Below are 19970 nucleotides of genomic sequence, written 5' to 3'. Positions count from 1 at the left end.
GAGAAGGTGCAGAGTCTAGGAAAGAAGACTCTACCCAGGAGAGAAGAGGACCAAATGCTGCCTGGAGATCAAGCATGTACCCTGGATGGGCTGGAAAGCAAGTGTTGAATTTCACACCCACTGCAGTGACCAGAGAGTGCTGAGTGTGGGCTGCAAGATAAGGGTGCAGATGACTCTTTAAAAAAGCTTGGTGATGAAATAGAAAAGAAAGAGGGGGTGATAACTAGAAAAGGGAGGATTGAGCCTTGTTTAATCACGAATGGGAGAAGGTGGAGAGAGGGGAAGGCTAAGTTTGTTTATCTAGAATATCAAAACCTCTGCATCTATAGGATGAACCCACCCTCCCACCCTCCCAGATGCAGGGAACCACTCTCCTGGCTTTGCTTTCTTGTTAGCTTCCAAAAAATGATGCCATACTGAATCTCATCTACCGTCAATAGACCTTTTCCCCCCACTCAACTGATGCTTCTAGCATTCACTGAATGTTCACCCATGGTCTTTCATATTCACTGCTATATAATAGTCCACTTTGTGAATACAGACTATCTTCCAGTCATTTCTTTGGTGATCATTTGGAAGGTCTCTATTTATTTTTATTATTTTTTTGTATTATTAACTTTTATTGAAAAATCACTGCTATGAGCTCTTCTCTCAGCTCTCCTGAGACACACAAGAAAGGCTTTCATTAGGACAGTGTTATTCAAAGTACAGTCTGCAGGCAAATAATCTGCAGACTGTCACTGGTGCTGACAAGATATGTACAGAAGTTGAGAGTATGTATTTAGAGGCTCAGCTGGTAAAGAACCGCCTGCAGTGTGGGAAACCCAGGTTCGATTCCTGGGTTGGGAAGATCCCCTGGAGGAGAGCATGGCAACCCACTCCAGTATTCTTGCCTGAGAATCCCATGGCCAGAGGAGCTTGGAGGGCTACAGTTCATGGGGTCTCAAGGAGTCGGACACGACTGAGCAACTTAACACACACACACATAGCAATTTGACATTGCCATGACACACACCATGATCACTTTTCTAGGAATTTATTTGTATTGTATCTTATTGAAGAAGCTGTCCAGGATATACTATTTCCCCCCAGGTTGTTCCTCATAGAGAGTTTGAGAAGCATAACTCACTTTTCAGTGCTCATCTGCCTGATATAAACACATACTCATTTCTGTCCTCCAGGTACTTTTGTTTTTCCACTTTCATCTGCGTTTTTCTTTCTCGTCTTTTTAAAAAATTGCTTCTTGTTAGTTTTCTTATTGACTGTTTTTTCTCTAACTTCTATTTTTGTAATGACTACCCCTGAGATCTTACTATGGACATGAAACAAATTCTAACATAAGTCAATATTTGGGCCCTCCTCTAACGATACAAGAATTTTAGAACACTAATTTCAAGTACTCTGTCCTATCTAACATTATTTTCTTCAGTTTCTACTTCTATCTTTTTTCAACCCCATATTTAATCTTCATCATCATCATCATTATTTAGGAAAGAAAGTAATTATATTTGCCTGATGTTCTCTGATTTCTTTGCTCCTGTTACTTCTTGCATTTAGAACTCCAAGTACACCTTTTAGAAGTTCCACTAACAAAGGTCTGTTGGAGGTTGTTTATTGTTTTATCTTTGTTGTTGTCGTTGTTTTTATTTTGCTTTTTGTTTGATCTCTTACCTTCATTCTTGAAATACAATTTCTTCACAACTATGGAGTTTTTATTTTTCCTCAGTTCTTTGAATATCATATTCTATTGGACAATGTTGTTTTAAGAAGCATGCTGTCAGTCCAAGTATTGGTTTTTGTTTATTTTTGGTTTTTGTAGGTAATCTATCTTTTCTCTCTGGATGATTTTTAAGATCTTCTCTTTGTCTCTGATGCCCTATAGTTTAAGTATAATGTATGGACTTTAGAGGTATGGACTTCTTTCTGATTGAAATACATTGTCCTTTCTGTATCTGGGGATGCATGTTTTTACATCAGTTCTGAAAATTTTCAGCAGTTTTATTCAGATACTGCTCTATTGTCTTAATTCCCTCCTCCAGGAATCCAAATAGACCTATGGTAAACTTCTCATTTTAACCTTATTTCACTTATCTTCTCTTTAACATTTCTATATCTTTGCCACTGTGTGATAGTCTAGCTAATTTTTTCCACCTCAGTCTTCCAAATCTTTAATTCTCTCCTCAGCTGTGTATAATCTGCTGTTTGGCCCATCCACTGAGGTTAAAATTTCAGTGAGTGTATGTTATTTCTTAAAGTTCTATCTGGTTCTTGCTTGCTCATTCTTATGAGTTTACCTGTTATTTCTATATACATTCCATTTATTTTATAGTCAACATCTGATCATTTTAATATCCTACTTCCTTGAACATCTAAGTCTTGCTAGTTTCTGATAAATGCTGACATGTGCACTTGCCTCTAGGAGAGATCCTCTTATTGAATATTCTTGCAGCTCACAGCTCCAGCTCAAAGTTCATTTCACTCAATTTTTAGGGTAGGACAGGTGATGGCTGAAGGAGTTACTATAAAGATTTATCTTATTTCCTAAGTCCAGAATCACATTAAAAACATTTTTCTCAAGAATCCAACTTTGTAGTGAGAGGACCTTTTGGAAGAAGTTTTCCACCACATTCCCAGAAGCTGACAGTTTTTAACTCTGGTCTCAGGTTAAAATTTCAAAGAGGGAATAGGGAACAGTGGTTATAACCTGTTCAGGGGTCTATGATGAAAAGGAAGTCATCATAATTTGGGCAGGGGCTTACAGAAACCACCCTATATATCTGTAAGGAGCAAATAAGACCAGTTCTGGACTGGAGCTGTATCATACTGGCTCACAAGAGTCAACCGTGGGCATCTCTTCCCAGCTCTGAATTCAGTGAAACAGGTTGATAGCTTGAAACTAGTAAATGCTGTAAATTAGGGTTGTATTTTGTTTTGTCCTGAGACCTGACTGTTAGACATTTACCAGTATATCACTGGGAAAATCCCTCCACAGTTTGTCTGGCTCCGCCCATCAATGTCTTACTCACATTGCCACCCTCTGATCCATCTAGAAAGGACAGTGAACTGTCCCTGATAAACGTACTCATTCTGGCCCTTCACCCCCGCTATGGGGTGCCTCAGATATGCGCCTCCTCTACTCTGGCTTCTTCCCCACCCCACCCCGCTTTAGATTCTCCTCCACCCATGACACTAGCACTTCATTTCTCACTCAAGGCCAGGACTGAGCCCACTGACCTCGTGAGAGTGGCTACGTCACGTAACAGTCTTTCAGAGCTGTCTATATCACTCACTTCACAATTAACCACATCCTCTCTCATGACAACTCTTCCATTACTGCCCTGAATTTCTAGTTGAACAATTTATTATTATTCAACCCTTGGTATGAACTTAAAACATGCATTTTTACCACATATGTGAATGGTGGGCAGTAACTGCTATCTCGGACAAAGTTTGAGACTGTATACCTGTACCCTAGGTTCAAGATGATTCTACCACTAACTGACTGTGTGACCCTGGGCGTGTCATTCTGAGTGTGGCTGCTTACCGTCCCTGTGTCTCCAGCATCTGATGTCTATCATATAGTAGATAGAGAATAACCACTGGTTGACCTTAACTAAAATCCCCTAGCTCTGCAATTCCACGTCTGTTAAACTAGACCAGACGATCTGAAAATATGCCTCAAGCACTCTTGTTTGATTGTTTGATGTCTTATTCCCACAGCTAAATTCCACCCTTAAAGGCTCCTTCGAGAGATAACCTGGTATAATGGAAAGAGATTAGGCTTTGGGACTTTCCCAGTGGTCCAGTGTATAGGACTCTGCGCTTCCACTTCAGGGGGCACAGGTTCAATCCCTGGTCAGGGAACTAAGATTCCACATGTTGCACAGTGCAGTCAAAAAAAAAAAAAAAAGAGCATAGGCTTTAATGTTGGATGTATCTGTATTTGAATCTCTGCTCTATCATGTATTGGTTGTTTTACCTTGAATAAGGCACTTGATGGAGAAAATACTTTGAACCTGCTTCATAAGATTGTATGGGTATTAATTGGACAATGTCTGTATACAGAACACCAGGCCTAGTGCCTGGCATATTGCAAGATTCCCCTGCTGGGGCGTCTGCAGTTTCATTCCCTAGTGGTTGCAGAGTTGGTATATATGGCCTGAAACTCCATCATGGTGGATGATCTGGTTCATCTTTCTTTTTGTTTAGGCTGTGGTCAGAAGTTTCAGTCCCTAGATTTTGAGGAAACCATGCCCTCCTTCCATCTCTAAGAGCATTTCAACTCCCTGAGCAGTGAGATGGTGGTTCTCAATTCTCACTCCTTTCTCCTCTGCAAAGCTGTTTCTTTATGACCCCCTGGCCTGTGGCACAAGACCTAAAAGGGGGTTTCTGCGGTCTGGGCCAAGGCTGAGAGACACGGAGGGAAGACAGAGCCGCCAGAGCCCTGTTGGACCTGGGCACCCTGTGCATGAATGAAGGCCAGATGTATGGGACAGGCAAGTGTGTGGATCTGGCATCTGGCAGATAATTTCCCTTTTCTTTTTTAGGAAATCAAAAGCTACTCCAGAAAAGATTGAGTTTAGGGGAATGCAACAGGGTGAGGTAATTTTAAATCTTCACAATCAGCTCATCTAAGAGCAGGAAGTGGGGCCAGCTCTGGGAAGATTTAACTCTGCAAATGGCCCCAGCCCCACCTGGCCTCCCACTGCCCTGCTGGCGCTCAACCCTCACCCAGAGGCCAGCGAGACATTTCCTGTGGACAAAGGAGCATGGCAGGTGATGGGCCACAGGGTCGCAAAGAGTCGAAGATGACTGAAGCAACTTGGCACACACACGCACACACGCAAGGCATCATCTCTCAGCCCAGAGACTACAGCCCCAGACACAGGGTTCGCTCCTGGGATTTCTCTATCTGTTGATCCGAGATTCTCAGCTGGGAGAAAAAACAGGCCTAAAACTCACCAACAAATTCTGGTGTCCCAAAAATGTTCTTAAATTCAACTCCGTCTTCTATTTCATGAGCCAGGCCAAAGTCAATCAGCTTGATGTGTGGAATGGGAATATTCTTGTCCAACAACATAATGTTTTCTGGCTGGGAAACAAAAAAAAAAAGAAGAAGAAAAGAGGATAAAAGAAAAGATGGTAATTAAAGCCCTATTTTATGTTTTTGCTTTGGGTTTAAGGTGGGGTTTAGTGTTCTTTTTTAGGACCAAAACAGCACAAACCCTTTCTTACTCTTGTGTCCTCAGTCCTCTCCCGTGAACCCAAGAACAGCCACAACGCTGAGGGCAAGGCCTGGGTTTTACCAAAGCTGCTGCTGACAGCAGAACCAGACTGTGGCTTTAATCCTTCTGTTTCTGAATGGGAGATCCCTGCCATGTAGTGCCTTTGTCTCCCCATCTGTCAAATGGGGCCAGGGAGATACTTGCAGCATTTCCTGTAAACAAAACCATGGCCTCTTTATGTGTGATGGGGGAGGGGCACTGCAACTTAACCCCGATTTACACTTGGCTTATTGACCTGCATCTTCCTGACCACCCCTTTCCCCTGGCTGGTCAGCTTCCTGTTGACAACACTCCCCTCCCCTAGACTAATGTATAGCTCACACTTCTCTGTGTGTTTAACTAATTCTGGCCCTCAGTGAGACACAGGAAAAAGCACCTGATTTCCAGGGAAAATACCAGCTGCCTAGACTATTTCCAGCCCAGCAAACAGCTGCCAGATTGGACACAACACTGGGGATGTCTGCTGGAGGGGGGCCAGCCCTGCCCTGGCCTCACACAGCCCCAGGTCCCAGTGAGGCCAGAACAGGATCCTGAGCTGACCCTTTGCACTCCCACCCAACTGCTCAGAGCAGTTGGTGGGTGAGCAGGTCCCTCTGATTCATCTTCTTTCCTCCTGCTCCTCACCGGGACTATCCTGGATCCCATTCGAAAAGAAAAGCCTTGAAAACATACATGCCCACGAAAACTGGTACACAGATGTTCTCAGCAGCATATTCATAATAGTCTCAAAGTGGAAACAACACAAATGGCCATCACTGATGAGTAGATAAATGAAGTGTGGTATATCCATACAGTAGAGTGCTATTCAGCCATAAAAAGGAATGGAGGCAGAGAAAAACAAAAAGGAATGGCGTACTGATACATGCTATATACCATGGGTGAACCTTGAAAACATCTTGCTAAGTGAAAATCAGTCACCAAAAATCGCAGATTATACGACTCCATTAATATAAGATATCCAGAATAGGCAAATCCATAGAGACAGAGAGTAGACAGGGAGTTGCCTAGGGCCTGGGGAATGGGGAATGACTAATAGGTACAGGGTTTCTTTCAGGTGATGAAAATCATCCAAAATTGATTGCAGTGTGAGTTATACAACTTTGTAAAGTGTACACTTCAAATGGGTGAATTATACGTGATGTATAACTCTCAATAAAGTAGCTTTAAATAAATAGATAAGCAAATAAAGAAATGTTTGAGAAAACTGAATGGCCCTGTTTCTCAAAGCACTAGAGAATTTCCCACCTTGCACTTCTGCTCTACCCGGAAAACCTCTACTCAATCTCTGTCCACTGAAATCCCAGTCAGGCTTCAAAGTCTGAGTTAATCCAGCTCTTCCTTGAAATCTTCCCTCACTGGCACTGAGCTTTCTCTCCAGCCGGCAGATGTGAACCCTCTCTGCCCCCTGGACTCCTTCATGCTCACTGGAACCTTTCTGCCATGACAGTTGTCACACTCTCTCTTGTCCAACAGTCCTCACTGCCCTACTGGACCCTCAGCTGGAGGGAGGAGTCAGGTCTTTGCATCTCCACCACCACACAGAACACAGAGGGTGAGAGGTGGACGGTGGCCCTCGCTATTAGTTAGACTGATCCCAAATCTGCACTGAAGACACCCCAGGTGTTTGCATCTAGAACTTCCCGCTCCCTGAAGTCTCTGACCTCACATCACAGTGACTGGAAACTTTCACTCAAGTGAGTTGGATGAGAAACCCTTCCATTTTTTTTCCTTTTTTAAAAAATATATGTTTCCTTTTGCATCTTTAAAGTGTGTTTATTCTTTTTCCCCTCCAGAGATTTTTCTCCACTTCATTTTGAAACTGTGTCAAAGTCCTCTTCCAAGGCAGGGCAGCTCCTTGGGTTCTGCAGAAAGGCAAGCGAGGGCAGCGGGTGGTCAAGACATGGGACACAGGCTAGGAGTCCCATGCCAGTGCGCCGACCTGGCCCTCTGGGGCTTCTCAGGGACCCCAAGTGTCCTGGCACCTGGGAAGTGAGTTAAGCCTTCCCCACAGCCCACCATCTCCTGAACTGGGGGGCTTCTCCTCCTCCCATTCCAAAGTATTCCTGAGCCACCTTTCGGGAATGTCTCTCTTCCAGGGAACAGCCCTGAAGCTTCTCCCTGGGGCTAAGGGGTCCAGCCCAGGTACTCCTGACCACCACGGTGTGCTTAAAGCCTGGCACCACCACAAAACACGCTGAAAGGAGCTGAGAGCTGCAGTGGACACAGCAGACACAGAGCCCTGGTGGTCCCAAGACTGGGGAGCAGTAGGGATGGGCACAGGGACCCACAGGAAGGAAGGAGGAACAAAGAGGTGGAATTCTCCCAGGCCGCACCCTGAGCAGTGAAAAGAATCTTTGCCTCACATCCTCTCCCCTCTGTGGCCCACATTCCGGGGAAAACAGCCTCTCCGCTGGCTTGTGAGAACCTTCAGGCAAGGCCATGTTTTCTCACCCGAGTCCCATTTGTCCTCTGTCCTGTCTCAAGAACCTCACACACAGCTCCCCTGCTTGGGACACTCCCTGCATAGTCCCTACCCCGAATCTGGCTAATTCCTATTCACATTTCAGTAAAAATAGTACCTCCTCCAGAAAGCCTCCCCAGAAAGCCTCCCCACACTCACCACCTCCCCAGTTTCCATCACAGCCTGTACTTCCTCTCCTCTAGTGCTTCTCCCACTGCCTCAAGCTTGTCAGTTTACTGACCTGTCTTCTCCACTGGGCCAAGAGCTTCCTGAAGGTCTCAGTCCTACCAACTACCCAAAGCTTGGCCTAGAGCCTGGACCCACCAGGTGCTCAGTAAATGTTCTCCGAGTGAAGACAGGGCCATTTGGTACCCTCAGGGTGCACATTACCAGGTCCAGAACACCATCTCTACCCCATCCTTTACTCTGGCTCTTCCTTTTGCCTCGAATGCCTTTCCTACCCTCCATCACACTTTCAGAGCCAGGCCCCCATCTCTGCCTCCTTTTATTTCCTTACTTTTAATGAAGCACACCCTGACCTTGTGCTCTAAGCCCTCAGAGCTGATCATGCTCACGAGCAAGTAGCCCTAGTTGCAGACTCTTTTGTATTGTGATGCACCTTTCCTGGGCGGTAGACCCTCTGGGAAAATTCAAATCAGTTTTAAGGTTCCTGGCACCCCCTCTGATGTCTTGCATTGTGGATGTTTCATGCGAAGTGAAGGAACTGGGACCCTGTGGCCCTTCCCTTTCTTCGCCATGGAGGCTCTTCACCACTAGGGGTGCCCGAGAGCACACCTCCCCTCAGAATGGCTAAAGGGCTGAGTCAGGAGGGAAAAGAGACCGACTCAAGAAGGGTCCCAGGGGTAGTCAGAGGGCAGCAAAAAGGCAGTATGGTCTAAGCTTCTTCGAGTCTACCCTCCCCAAACTGTGTAGGATAGTGGGAAAGAGCCTAGGCTTAGGTATTGGGAAATTCCAGTTCAGCTCCACCACCAAAGGCTGTGTGAGCTTAAGCAGGCTTTTCCTCTCTGGATGATATCTGAAGCTCCTTCAAGCTCTAGGCTCTGTGACTGCACGGTGACACAACCTTCCAAGCTGGCTGGGCCAATTCCCACTCCTCTGGGCCCCAAGGCAGGACCTACAAAGGTTCAGGTCTCCTGGCCCCAGGTCAGGAGGGAAGAGCAGACAGCCCAGCCAGACTGCCCTCTGGGGCAGCACAAAGCTATCTCTACTCCCTCACTCCTGTCATTCTCCTCCACCTTTATTTACTTCAACCAAACACCTCACCCACACACCTGACGTAGCTTCCAAAGCATGGCTGGAGGAAAGGATCACATTCCCATAGGTACTGCCACTGCCAAGCCCAGGGCCCATAGAGCAGCCACCAGGAGGTGAAATCTTACCCCTCCATTAAAACAAACCCATCAGCTCAGCCCACCAGACGAGCAGCTGCCAGCCAGTGTGTCCTTTAGCAACCCAGTGGATCTGGCCAGAGGTGCCTAGTCTGGTGCCAACTGGAAGCTTATCCTCTAGGGGGACCCATGTCAGGGGATTCCTACCAGCCTGGTACAGCATGTCTAAGAGTCCCTGAAGGATGAAGGCAGCCTCGGGGAGGTAGAGGGGGCTATGCAGTAAGATGCCAAAGACCAGAGCTTAGAGTCAGGCAGGTGCGGGGTCAAATTCCACCTCTACTACTCACAGTGACACCTGGGAAAAGTCTCTGGACCTCTTGGAGCCTTGGTTTCTCATCTGTAAAATGGTAACGCCTACTGTGACACAGTGTTGCTCTGAGGATTCAGAGAGACGGTCCACGCAAGGAGCGGTGCCCAGTGAGATTTTAGAGCAGAATGACTATGTTTGTTCTCTCCCTCTTGGGCTGCAGCAGTGACAACAGTCCTCCCTGGGGACTTTACTGAATCTGCTGAATCAGAAAAACATGCCCTTCGCAGACCTTCCCCCTCTCCCCCTCATCTTCTGCTTCCCTCCCCACATCCCATTTCACCCCCAGACTTACAATGTTGGGGCCCTAAGGGACCTCAGACACCATTTAGTCCCTGCCTGCTGCAGAGCTACCCAGAGAGGTCAAGAAACTGCCAGGACACCGAGCAAAGAACAGAGCCCAAGTCAGCTGACCCCCGGGCTGCTGCCCTCTTCCGGTGCCCACATGGTCTGCCCATCATCAGGCGAGGTGCTCAGCTCAGCAGAGCAGGAGCCAAGCCAGGTCTGTTAGGGGGATGAGGAAGCTGCCAAGGAACCTTAATGGGAAATGTCAAGCACGGTCCCAGGTTACTCAGGAAGTGCTGGGCAACCTGAGAAGAAAGGCCTCTCGCTGCCAAGCCTCTGTGAGCAGGTTTCCATGGCACTGCAGCAAATTCTCTGCCCCCACCACCTGCCCCACTCCTGGCACACTGTAGATGAGACCACAGATAGCCCCTCCCCACCAGGCTCCAGTGAGCCTCAGGCCCAAGTCTGTCTTCATCTGGCATTCAAGGCCCTCCCACCTCTGGCCAGCATACTCTCTGCTACATCCTGGCCGATTTTCATCACCCCCACCTCAACCTGCAGTTCACTCTGCGAGCATGCCTTTCTGACAAGCTTCTTCTCCCCTGCTCACCACCCAGCTCCAACATTTTCCTGCTGGAACCTCTCCTGTGACAACCCCTACCCATCGCCCCTGTCAATATACACAGCTAGTTATTCGATCCAAGGGCCTGCATGGTATGTGGACATGCCTCTAGTGCAGAACCAACTACACTACAATTGCCCCTTACAATTCCTCTCCCCAGTATCCTGAGGCCCCAGAGGGAGGACGGGGCTTTGTCTCTCTTTTCCATCACTCCACCCAAGAGTGGCTGCCATGGAGTAGGTGCTCGGGAATAGCTGATGGGATGCAGGGATGAATGAACCAATGCAGTCACATGCACATCTCTTGCACAACCTGTTTTTAGGGAATCAACATAGATAGAGACTTAGAACCTGGGTTTGAATGCCAGTTTTGGTATTTACCAGCAGTCTAATGCTGGGCAATGGCACCCCACTCCAGTACTCTTGCCTGGAAAATCCCATGGATGGAGGAGCCTGGTGGGCTGCAGTCCATAGGGTCGCTAAGAGTCAGACACGACTGAGTGACTTCACTTTCACTTTTCACTTTCATGCATTGGAGAAGGAAATGGCAACCCACTTCCGTGTTCTTGCCTGGAGAATCCCAGGGACAGGGGAGCCTGGTGGGCTGCCGTCTATGGGGTCGCACAGAGTCGGACACAACTGAAGCGACTTAGCAGTAGCAGTGGCAACATTGGGCAAGTTACTTAAGCTCTATGAGCCTCAGACTTTTCACTTGTAAATTAGGAGTAACCGAAAACTTACCTCAAGAGGGTTACTAACAGGATCAAACAAGACATATAAAGTGGCCTGTTGCTGTTGTTATTCAGTCACTAAGTTGTGTCGACTCTTTATGACCCCAGAGACTGCAGCACACCGGGCTTCCCTGTCCTTCACTATCTCCTGGAATTTGCTCAAACTCATGTCCACTGAGTTGGTGATGCCATCCAACCATCTCATCCTCTTTTGCCCCCTTCTCCTCTTGCCTTCAACCTTTCCCAGCATCAGGGTCTTTTCCAAAGAGTCAGCTCTTTGCATCAGGTGGCTGAGGAATTAGAGCTTCAGCTTCAGCAATGGTCCTTCCAATGAATATTCAGGATTGATTTCCTTTAGGATCGACTGGCTTGATTTCCTTGATACACAAGGGACTCTCAAGAGTCTTCTCCAGCACCACAGTTCAAAAGCATCAATTCTTCAGTCCTCAGCCTTATTTATGGTCCAACTCTCATATCTGTACACAACTACTGGAAAAACCATAGCTTTGACTATACAGACCTTTGTCAGGAAAGTGATGTCTCTGCTTTTTAGTAAGCTGTCTGGGTTTGTCATAGTTTTTTCCACCAAGGAGCAAGTGTCTTTTAATTTCATGGCTGCAGTCACTGTCCACAGTGACTTTGGAGACCAAGAAAATAAAATCTGTCACTGTTTCCACTTTTTCTCCATCTATTTGCCATGAAGTGATGGGACCAGTTGCCATGATCCTGTTTTTGGATCCAACCATCCAGAAAAAACCATTCAGTTTTTTGAATGTTGAGTTTTAAGCCACCTTTTTCACTCTCCTCTTTCACCTTCATCAAGAAGCTCTTTAGTTTCTCTTCTGCTATTAGGGTGGTATCATCTACACATCTGAGGTTACTGATATTTCTCCCAGCAATCTTGAATCTGGCTTGTGTTTCATCCAGCCTGGTATTTCACATGATGTACTCTACATAGAAGTTAAATAAGCAGGGTGACAATATACAGCCTTGATGTACTCCTTTCCTATTAGGAACCAGTCTGTTGTTCCATGTCCGGTTCTAACTGTTGCTTCTTGTCCTGCATACAGGTTTGTCAGGTGGCAGGTAAAGTGGTCTGGCATTTCCTTCTCTTTAAGAAATTTCCATAGTTTGTTGTGATCCACACAAAGGCTTTAGCACAGCCAATGAAGCACGAGTAGATATTTTTGGGAATTCCCTTGGTTTTTCTATGATCCAGCAGATGCCAGCAGATGTTGGCAATTTGACCTCTGGTTCTCTGGTCTGTGCCAAACGACAACTAGCATTTGCCATGAGTTGTCCCCACACATTACCTTATTAGATTCTCAAGGCCACCAAGCTATGGATGCCCAGTGCCTCCATCTAGCCAGTGAGGAACCTGGGTCTCAATTCAGGCATTCTGAGCCCCAAGCTGTGCTTTGGGGGCCCCATCTGAACTAGTTGCCCACTGGAATCTACTGGAGACTGTGTTAAAAAGGCCAAACCAATTAAATCAACTCACTGGGAGTGAGGCTCCAGAACTGGTTTTCTAAAGCAAGTTCTGCAAGGATGTCAAAATCAGAGTACCCAGTGTTTGGGGAACCAACACTTGAGAAGGCCCTGTCTTAGAATTGAGTTTGAACTCCACTTCTGCCCCAGGCTAGCTGTGTGACCTTAGCAATAGACTCATCTCTCTGATCTTGGGCCCCTCACCTGCAAAGCAGGAATATTAATATGGCCATGGTGGAGAGATCTGACAGAATGTGGTCCACTGGAGAAGGCAATGGCAAGCCACTTCAGTATTCTTGCCTTGAGAACCCCATGAACAGTATGAAAAGGCAAAATGATAGGACACTGAAAGAGAAACTCCCCAGGTCAGTAGGTGCCCAATATGTTACTGGAGATCAGTGGAGAAATAACTCCAGAAAGAATGAAGGGATGGAGCCAAAGCAAAAACAATACCCAGCTGTGGATGTGACTGGTGATAAAAGCAAGGTCCGATGCTGTAAAGAGCAATATTGCATAGGAACCTGGAATGTCAGGTCCATGAATCAAGGCAAATTGGAAGTGGCCAAACAAGAGATGGCAAGAGTGAATGCCGACATTCTAGGAATCAGCGAACTGAAATGGACTGGAATGGGTGAATTTAACTCAGATGACCATTATATCTACTACTGCAGGCAGGAATCCCTCAGAAGAAACGGAGTGGCCATCACGGTCAACAAAAGAGTCTGAAATGCAGTACTTGGATGCAATCTCAAAAACGACAGAATGATCTCTGTTCGTTTCCAAGGCAAACCATTCAATATCACAGTAATCCAAGTCTATGCCTCAACCAGTAATGCTGAAGAAGCTGAAGTTGAATGGTTCTATGAAGACCTACAAGACCTTTTAGCACTAACACCCCAAAAGATGTCCTTTTCATTATAGGGGACTGGAATGCAAAAGTAGGAAGTCAAGAAACACCTGGAGTAACAGGAAAATTTGGCCTTGGAATACGGAATGAAGCAGGGCAAAGACTAATAGAGTTTTGCCAAGAAAATGCACTGGTCATAACAAATACCCTCTTCCAACAACACAAGAGAAGACTCTACACATGGACATCACCAGATGGTCAACACCAAAATCAGATTGATTATATTCTTTGCGGCCAAAGATGGAGAAGCTCTATACAGTCAGCAAAAACAAGACCAGGAGCTGACTGTGGCTCAGACCATGAACTCCTTATTGCCAAATTCAGACTTAAATTGAAGAAAGTAGGGAAAACCACTAGACCACTCAGGTATGACCTAAATCAAATCCCTTATGATTATACAGTGGAAGTGAGAAATAGATTTAAGGGCCTAGATCTGATAGATAGAGTGCCTGATGAACTATGGAATGAGGTTCGTGACATTGTACAGGAGACAGGGATCAAGACCATCCCCATGGAAAAGAGAGGCAAAAAAGCAAAATGGCTGTCTGGGGAGGCCTTACAAATAGCTGTGAAAAGAAGAGAAGCGAAAAGCAAAGGAGAAAAGGAAAAATATAAACATCTGAATGCAGAGTTCCAAAGAATAGCAAGAAGAGATAAGAAAGCCTTCTTCAGCAATCAGTGCAAAGAAATAGAGGAAAACAACAGAATGGGAAAGACTAGAGATCTCTTCAAGAAAATCAGAGATACCAAAGGAACATTTCATGCAAAGATGGGCTTGATAAAGGACAGAAATGGTATGGACCTAACAGAAGCAGAAGATATTAAGAAGAGATGCCAAGAATACACAGAAGAACTGTACAAAAAAGATCTTCATGACCCAGAAAATCACAATGGTGTGATCACTGACCTAGAGCCAGACATCCTGGAATGTGAAGTCAAGTGGGCCTTAGAAAGCATCACTACAAACAAAGCTAGTGGAGGTGATGGAATTCCAGTTGAGCTATTCCAAATCCTGAAAGATGATGCTGTGAAAGTGCTGCACTCAATATGCCAGCAAATTTGGAAAACTCAGCAGTGGCCACAGGACTGGAAAAGGTCAGTTTTCATTCCAATCCCAAAGAAAGGCAATGCCAAAGAATGCTCAAACTACCACACAATTGCACTCATCTCACACGCTAGTAAAGTAATGCTCAAAATTCTCCAAGCTAGGCTTCAGCAATATGTGAACCGTGAACTTCCTGATGTTCAAGCTGGTTTTAGAAAAGGCAGAGGAACCAGAGATCAAATTGCCAACATCTGCTGGATCATCGAGAAAGCAAGAGAGTTCCAGAAAAGCATCTATTTCTGCTTTATTGACTATGCCAAAGCCTTTGACTGTGTGGATCACAATAAACTGTGGAAAATTCTGAAAGAGATGGGAATACCAGACGACCTGACCTGCCTCTTGAGAAATTTGTATGCAGGTCAGGAAGCAACAGTTAGAACTGGACATGGAACAACAGACTGGTTCCAAATAGGAAAAGGACTATGTCAAGGCTGTATATTGTCACCCTGTTTATTTAACTTATATGCAGAGTACATCATGAGAAACGCTGGACTGGTAGAAACACAAGCTAGAATCAAGATTGCCAGGTGAAATATCAATAACCTCAGATATGCAGATGACATCACCCTTATGGCAGAAAGTGAAGAGGAACTCAAAAGCCTCTTGATGAAAGTGAAAGTGGGGAGTGAAAAAGTTGGCTTAAAGCTCAACATTCAGAAAACGAAGATGATGGCATCGGTCCCATCACTTCATGGGAAATAGATGGGGAAACAGTGGAAACAATGTCAGACTTTATTTTTCTGGGCTCCAAAATCACTGCAGATGGTGACTGCAGCCATGAAAAAAAGACACTTAGTCCTTGGAAGGAAAGTTATGACCAACCTAGATAGCATATTCAAAAGCAGAGATATTACCTTGCCAACAAAGGTTCGTTTAGTCAAGGCTATGGTTTTTCCTGTGGACATATATGGATGTGAGAGTTGGACTGTGAAGATGGCTGAGCGCTGAAGAATCGATGCTTTTGAACTGTGGTGTTGGAGAAGACTCTTGAGAGTCCCTTGGACTGCAAGGAGATCCAACCAGTCCATTCTGAAGGAGATCAGCCCTGGGATTTCTTTGGAAGGAATGATGCTAAAGCTGAAACTCCAGTACTTTGGCCACCTCATGCAAAGCGTTGACTCACTGGAAAAGACCCTGATGCTGGGAGGGATTGGGGGCAAGAGGAGAAGGGGACGACAGAGGATGAGATGGCTGGATGGCATCACTGACTCGATGGACATGAGTCTCAGTGAACTCTGGGAATTGGTGATGGACAGGGAGGCCTGGCGTGCTGTGATTCATGGGGTCGCAAAGAGTCGGACACGATTGAGCGACTGATCTGATCTGATCTGATCTGAGTGGGTTCTCAGGAGGCACAAGAAAGCCCTAAGAGCCCTTGAGCAACCTCCCTTTTCTATACAATGGCCATGACCAAGGAACCTTCCTCATAGGGTCTGTCATGTGGATTAAAGGAGTAAATAAACACAAGCAGAGCTCTCAGAGGTGAGCCTGCATGTTTACTACAGCCCTTAATAAATGCTGGCTGCCACTATACACCACTGCTGTTACCAAACAATCAGCCTGCACCTAGCACTGTCCTGTTTACAAAATGCTTTCACCTCCAGGGTCTCAGAGAGCTTGGGGTGGGCTAAAGCTGGTGCCTACTGACTTATGAGAGACTCCTGTTAAATTTGCAGGAATTTTGTGAACCAGGTATTAAACTGAGCCATGTAAGAATATTATTTTAATATTAAAAATTAAATTATGGAAATATGTTTAATTAAATTATATTTACAAAACTTAAAACTTATTGCTTTTAATTTCTACTATATTTTATTATCTTTTATGTTCTTGAAGTTATTTAATGCCTTTTATCTCTGAATATAGATTATGGTATGTTACTACGTCATGATATGTTACTGCACCCCTCTCTCCAGCTCTAGTCAGTGTCAGCAATATTGGTACCTTGAAATTGGCCACAGCAGGTGTATTTACACCACAGAAATTGGCAGACACTACAAATCAGGACCTGAATTCTTGATTTTAGACTTAGGAAGTGCTAAAGATCACTTAATAACAGAGATTAAACTTGTGTGTCCTGTGTCTATAGCTATTATTTTGTGCTACCAGAGAAAACTGAGGAAATATTGTTCAATATTCAGAAATTATTATCCAATTCAGCAAAGAAGCCACTCACATCATTGAAGTTGTGAAGTTCCAATGCACAAGCAATATTCATTGCTTCACTTTCACTTTACCTATTAACATAAACAAAAATACCAACCAACAATCCTGTTGAAAACTACACTCATCTGCCTACTGCATCCACAGGTTGGCTACAGATACAACTAATGAAAAGTGTTCTATGAGAATCAATTTATTTTGTGAAGTTAACAAAATAAAATGTTATATATTTTATACTCGTAAATTATATTATAAACCTTTATATCAGTAGAATTTATAGTAATCTAGTGTGTGTGTGTACATATATTTGTTTACTGGAATCCAGCTATTACCAGAAAACCACTGCACAGAATCTGAATAGACTAAATTACTGTGTGTGTTCCCCAGGTGAGGAAACCGAGGGTCAGAGAAGTTAAGTAACTGATTCGAGGCCACGTGACTAATAAGTGGTGCTGCTAGGTTCTCACTCAGGTATTTTAGTGCCAAGATACCTGCTGTCTGCACCACCCTTCACCACTTCCAGAATCAGATTCTTTCACTCCTAGGGAGATCAGCTCAGAGGAGGGCTGATGGTAGAGATGTGAATGGAACCTAAAAGGTACTATTTGAACACATGATACTTCAGTGCAGGTCAGGCCTGGGCAGGGGTCCAGAGTGGAGGGCCATGGGCAGCCAGCAGTGGCAGGGGTCTCTGAGCACCTAACAGTGGCAAAGGTAATAAGGACAAAAGAGGAGGAAGGCACTGCATTTTTCTCTTAGTGTCCTCATCTGTAAAACAGGGATCATGGTATTTACTGCAAGTCAGATCAACTTCACACCCAGTGTCCTGCCCGCCCTGGGAATCTGCCCAGCCTCCTGGCTGGAACACACCACCTATTCATTCCCCTTTTGGGTGTCTCTAGGCCCACATCCTTTTATGAATCCCTCTGGAGGAAAGAGAGGAATAGGGAGAAATGTGGCCTCATAGGGAGGCTAGTTAAAATTCACAGCCAGCACTTGTAACGAGTCTTGGAGTTTGCAGGACCCTTTCAGAAATACTGACCTCTCCCTGGTCCTTCACTCCTCTCCGGGGTGAGGAAGTGAAGGGCAATATTATCTCCACTTTCATGGCCAGGAAAGGTCAGTCCATGACCTGCCCAATATCCCCTAGCAGAGCTGAGATTCAAATGCAGGCTCTACCCACAATCCCCTTCTCTTTCTGCTTCCCAGGTAGCCTCTTGCTGTATCTTATAAGAAGCAGTTGGTTGGTTTAATGCTCCCCATTTACCACCAAATTTCAACTCTTTCAATAATGGCTCTCCATAGTTGAATTTTTGCCACATTTGTTTCCTTCCTCAATCATTTAGGAGCTCAGTGTCCTCACTTCACTTCTGCTCAGATCACTCTAGGATGGCCTCATAGTAGTTGATGAAGCAGCCAACATGCATTCCTAAGGGCCCAGGCTCCCAGGCTGATACCTGGGGCTTCATGAGATGAAGAGCTCATGGGGGCACGCTGAGGCTGGGGCACAAACTAAGCTTTGGGTATGAGGACCAGGAAACAAGGTCTGCCCTCAGAACACACCCAAAGGTTAAGGAAATCAGGAGAGACTTAGAAGCCTCAATAGGAAAGTAAATCATTACAGAGCAAACGTGTGCTGCTTGAGTTGAATATAGAGTGAAAAAAGCAGGAGAGAAAATTGTAAAGGTTGTACAGTTCTCACCCACGTACACACACACACTGTTCATAAAAAGCTGGAGAAGATTCACCAAAAGTTAATAGTGATTATTTTGGAGTAGGGAGTCTGTAGGTAACTTCTTTGTATGTTTCTGTATTTTCTATGACTTATTACTTTTTATAAGAGCGTAAACAACCATCAATTTCATTTAAAAGATGCTTACGGAGTACCTTTGATTCATCTCTTTCCCACATTCTTATCATAATCTCCAACTGGCTAACTCTCTCCTATTTATTCTCTCTCCTCTGTCAGAAGAATTTTCTTTCTAAATCAGAAATAGAATAATGTTTCTCTGCCAATTAAAGATCTTCCACAAATTACTGTTAATTTTTTTAAATGTGACAACAGCATTATGGGTTAGTAGGAGACTGAATTTAATCTTGAGAGATGCTTATTGAAGTATTTAGAGTAAAGGGTCAATAGCTAGAATTTTCTTTCAAATTATACCATAATTTTTAAAATTACAAATATTTTAATACTTATTTTTAAATTTTTATTAAAGATATTTTAGACATACATATATGTATATATAATGCTTTTGCACTGTGCTTAGTCTTTCAGTCATGTCCGACTCTTTATGACCCCATGGACTGCAGTCCTCCAGTCTCCTCTGTCCATAGGGATTCTCTGGAGTGTGTTGCCATGCCCTCTGCCAGGGGATCCCCAATACAGGAATATAACTCAGGTCTCCCACATTGCAGGTGGATTCTTTACCCACTCAGCCACCAGGAAAGCCCAATTATGCTTTTATATAAATACAAATATAAAAACATATTTTTCTGTTTTAAAGAAAGGTAAAGCAAATGTGGCCAAATGCTGAAGGGAGGAGAAAGGCATAATGGTGCCAGTTGTATTCTTCCAGTTCCTTCAAATGCTTTGAAAGGTTTTCATAAAAAAAAAAAAAAATTGACAGGAAAGTCTTCCATGGCTGTGACTGCCTATACAGACTTCTTGGTCTGCCCTAAACCTTTTCAATCTCACCCTAACCTATCTTCACAGTCTAAACTGTCAAGTCTTGAACTTCCCTGGTGGCCCAGTGGTTGAACATCTGCCTGCCAATGCGGGGGACACAGATTCGATCCCTGGTCTGGCAAGATCCCACAGGCTGCAGAGCAACTAAGCCTATGCGCCACAACTGATGAGCCCACAAGTTGCAGCCACCGAAGTCCACATGCCTAGAGCCTGTGCTCCACAAGAGAAGCCACTGCAACGAGAAGCAGCTCCCACACCACAACCAGAGAGCAGAGCCTGCTCGCTGCAGCTAGAGAAAGCCCATGCGCAGCAACAGAGGCCCAGCGCAGTCAAAATAAATACATAAAAACGGTTTAACAACTGCCAAGTCTCACCTCTGTATTATGCTCCAGGGTTTTAGTATGGAAATCATCTTACTCTTGTAAGATCTACTTTCAAATGCATGCACATTTTATAGTAGTTAATAGAGCACAGATTGATTTTTTAAGTATGAGGAATAATCTATTAGAAAGAAAAAAC

General features: G+C 44.8%; 1 protein-coding gene across 1 annotated transcript in view; it reads right to left on the bottom strand.

The window, feature by feature from the left end:
• DAPK2 (death associated protein kinase 2) overlaps window positions 1-19970 on the bottom strand; it is a 131976-nt gene that overhangs the window by 15214 nt on the left and 96792 nt on the right. The window contains exon 5 of the mRNA XM_010809297.3: window positions 4963-5092. Within this exon, the coding sequence (XP_010807599.1) occupies window positions 4963-5092 (130 nt within the window). The remainder of the gene's footprint in view (window positions 1-4962; window positions 5093-19970) is intronic.

Source organism: Bos taurus, chromosome 10, assembly GCF_002263795.3.
Source record: "Bos taurus isolate L1 Dominette 01449 registration number 42190680 breed Hereford chromosome 10, ARS-UCD2.0, whole genome shotgun sequence".
Classification (NCBI taxonomy): Eukaryota; Metazoa; Chordata; class Mammalia; order Artiodactyla; family Bovidae; genus Bos; species Bos taurus.
The sequence above is the reverse complement of the archived record's forward strand: the minus strand, read 5'-3'. Positions and strand labels throughout refer to the sequence as shown.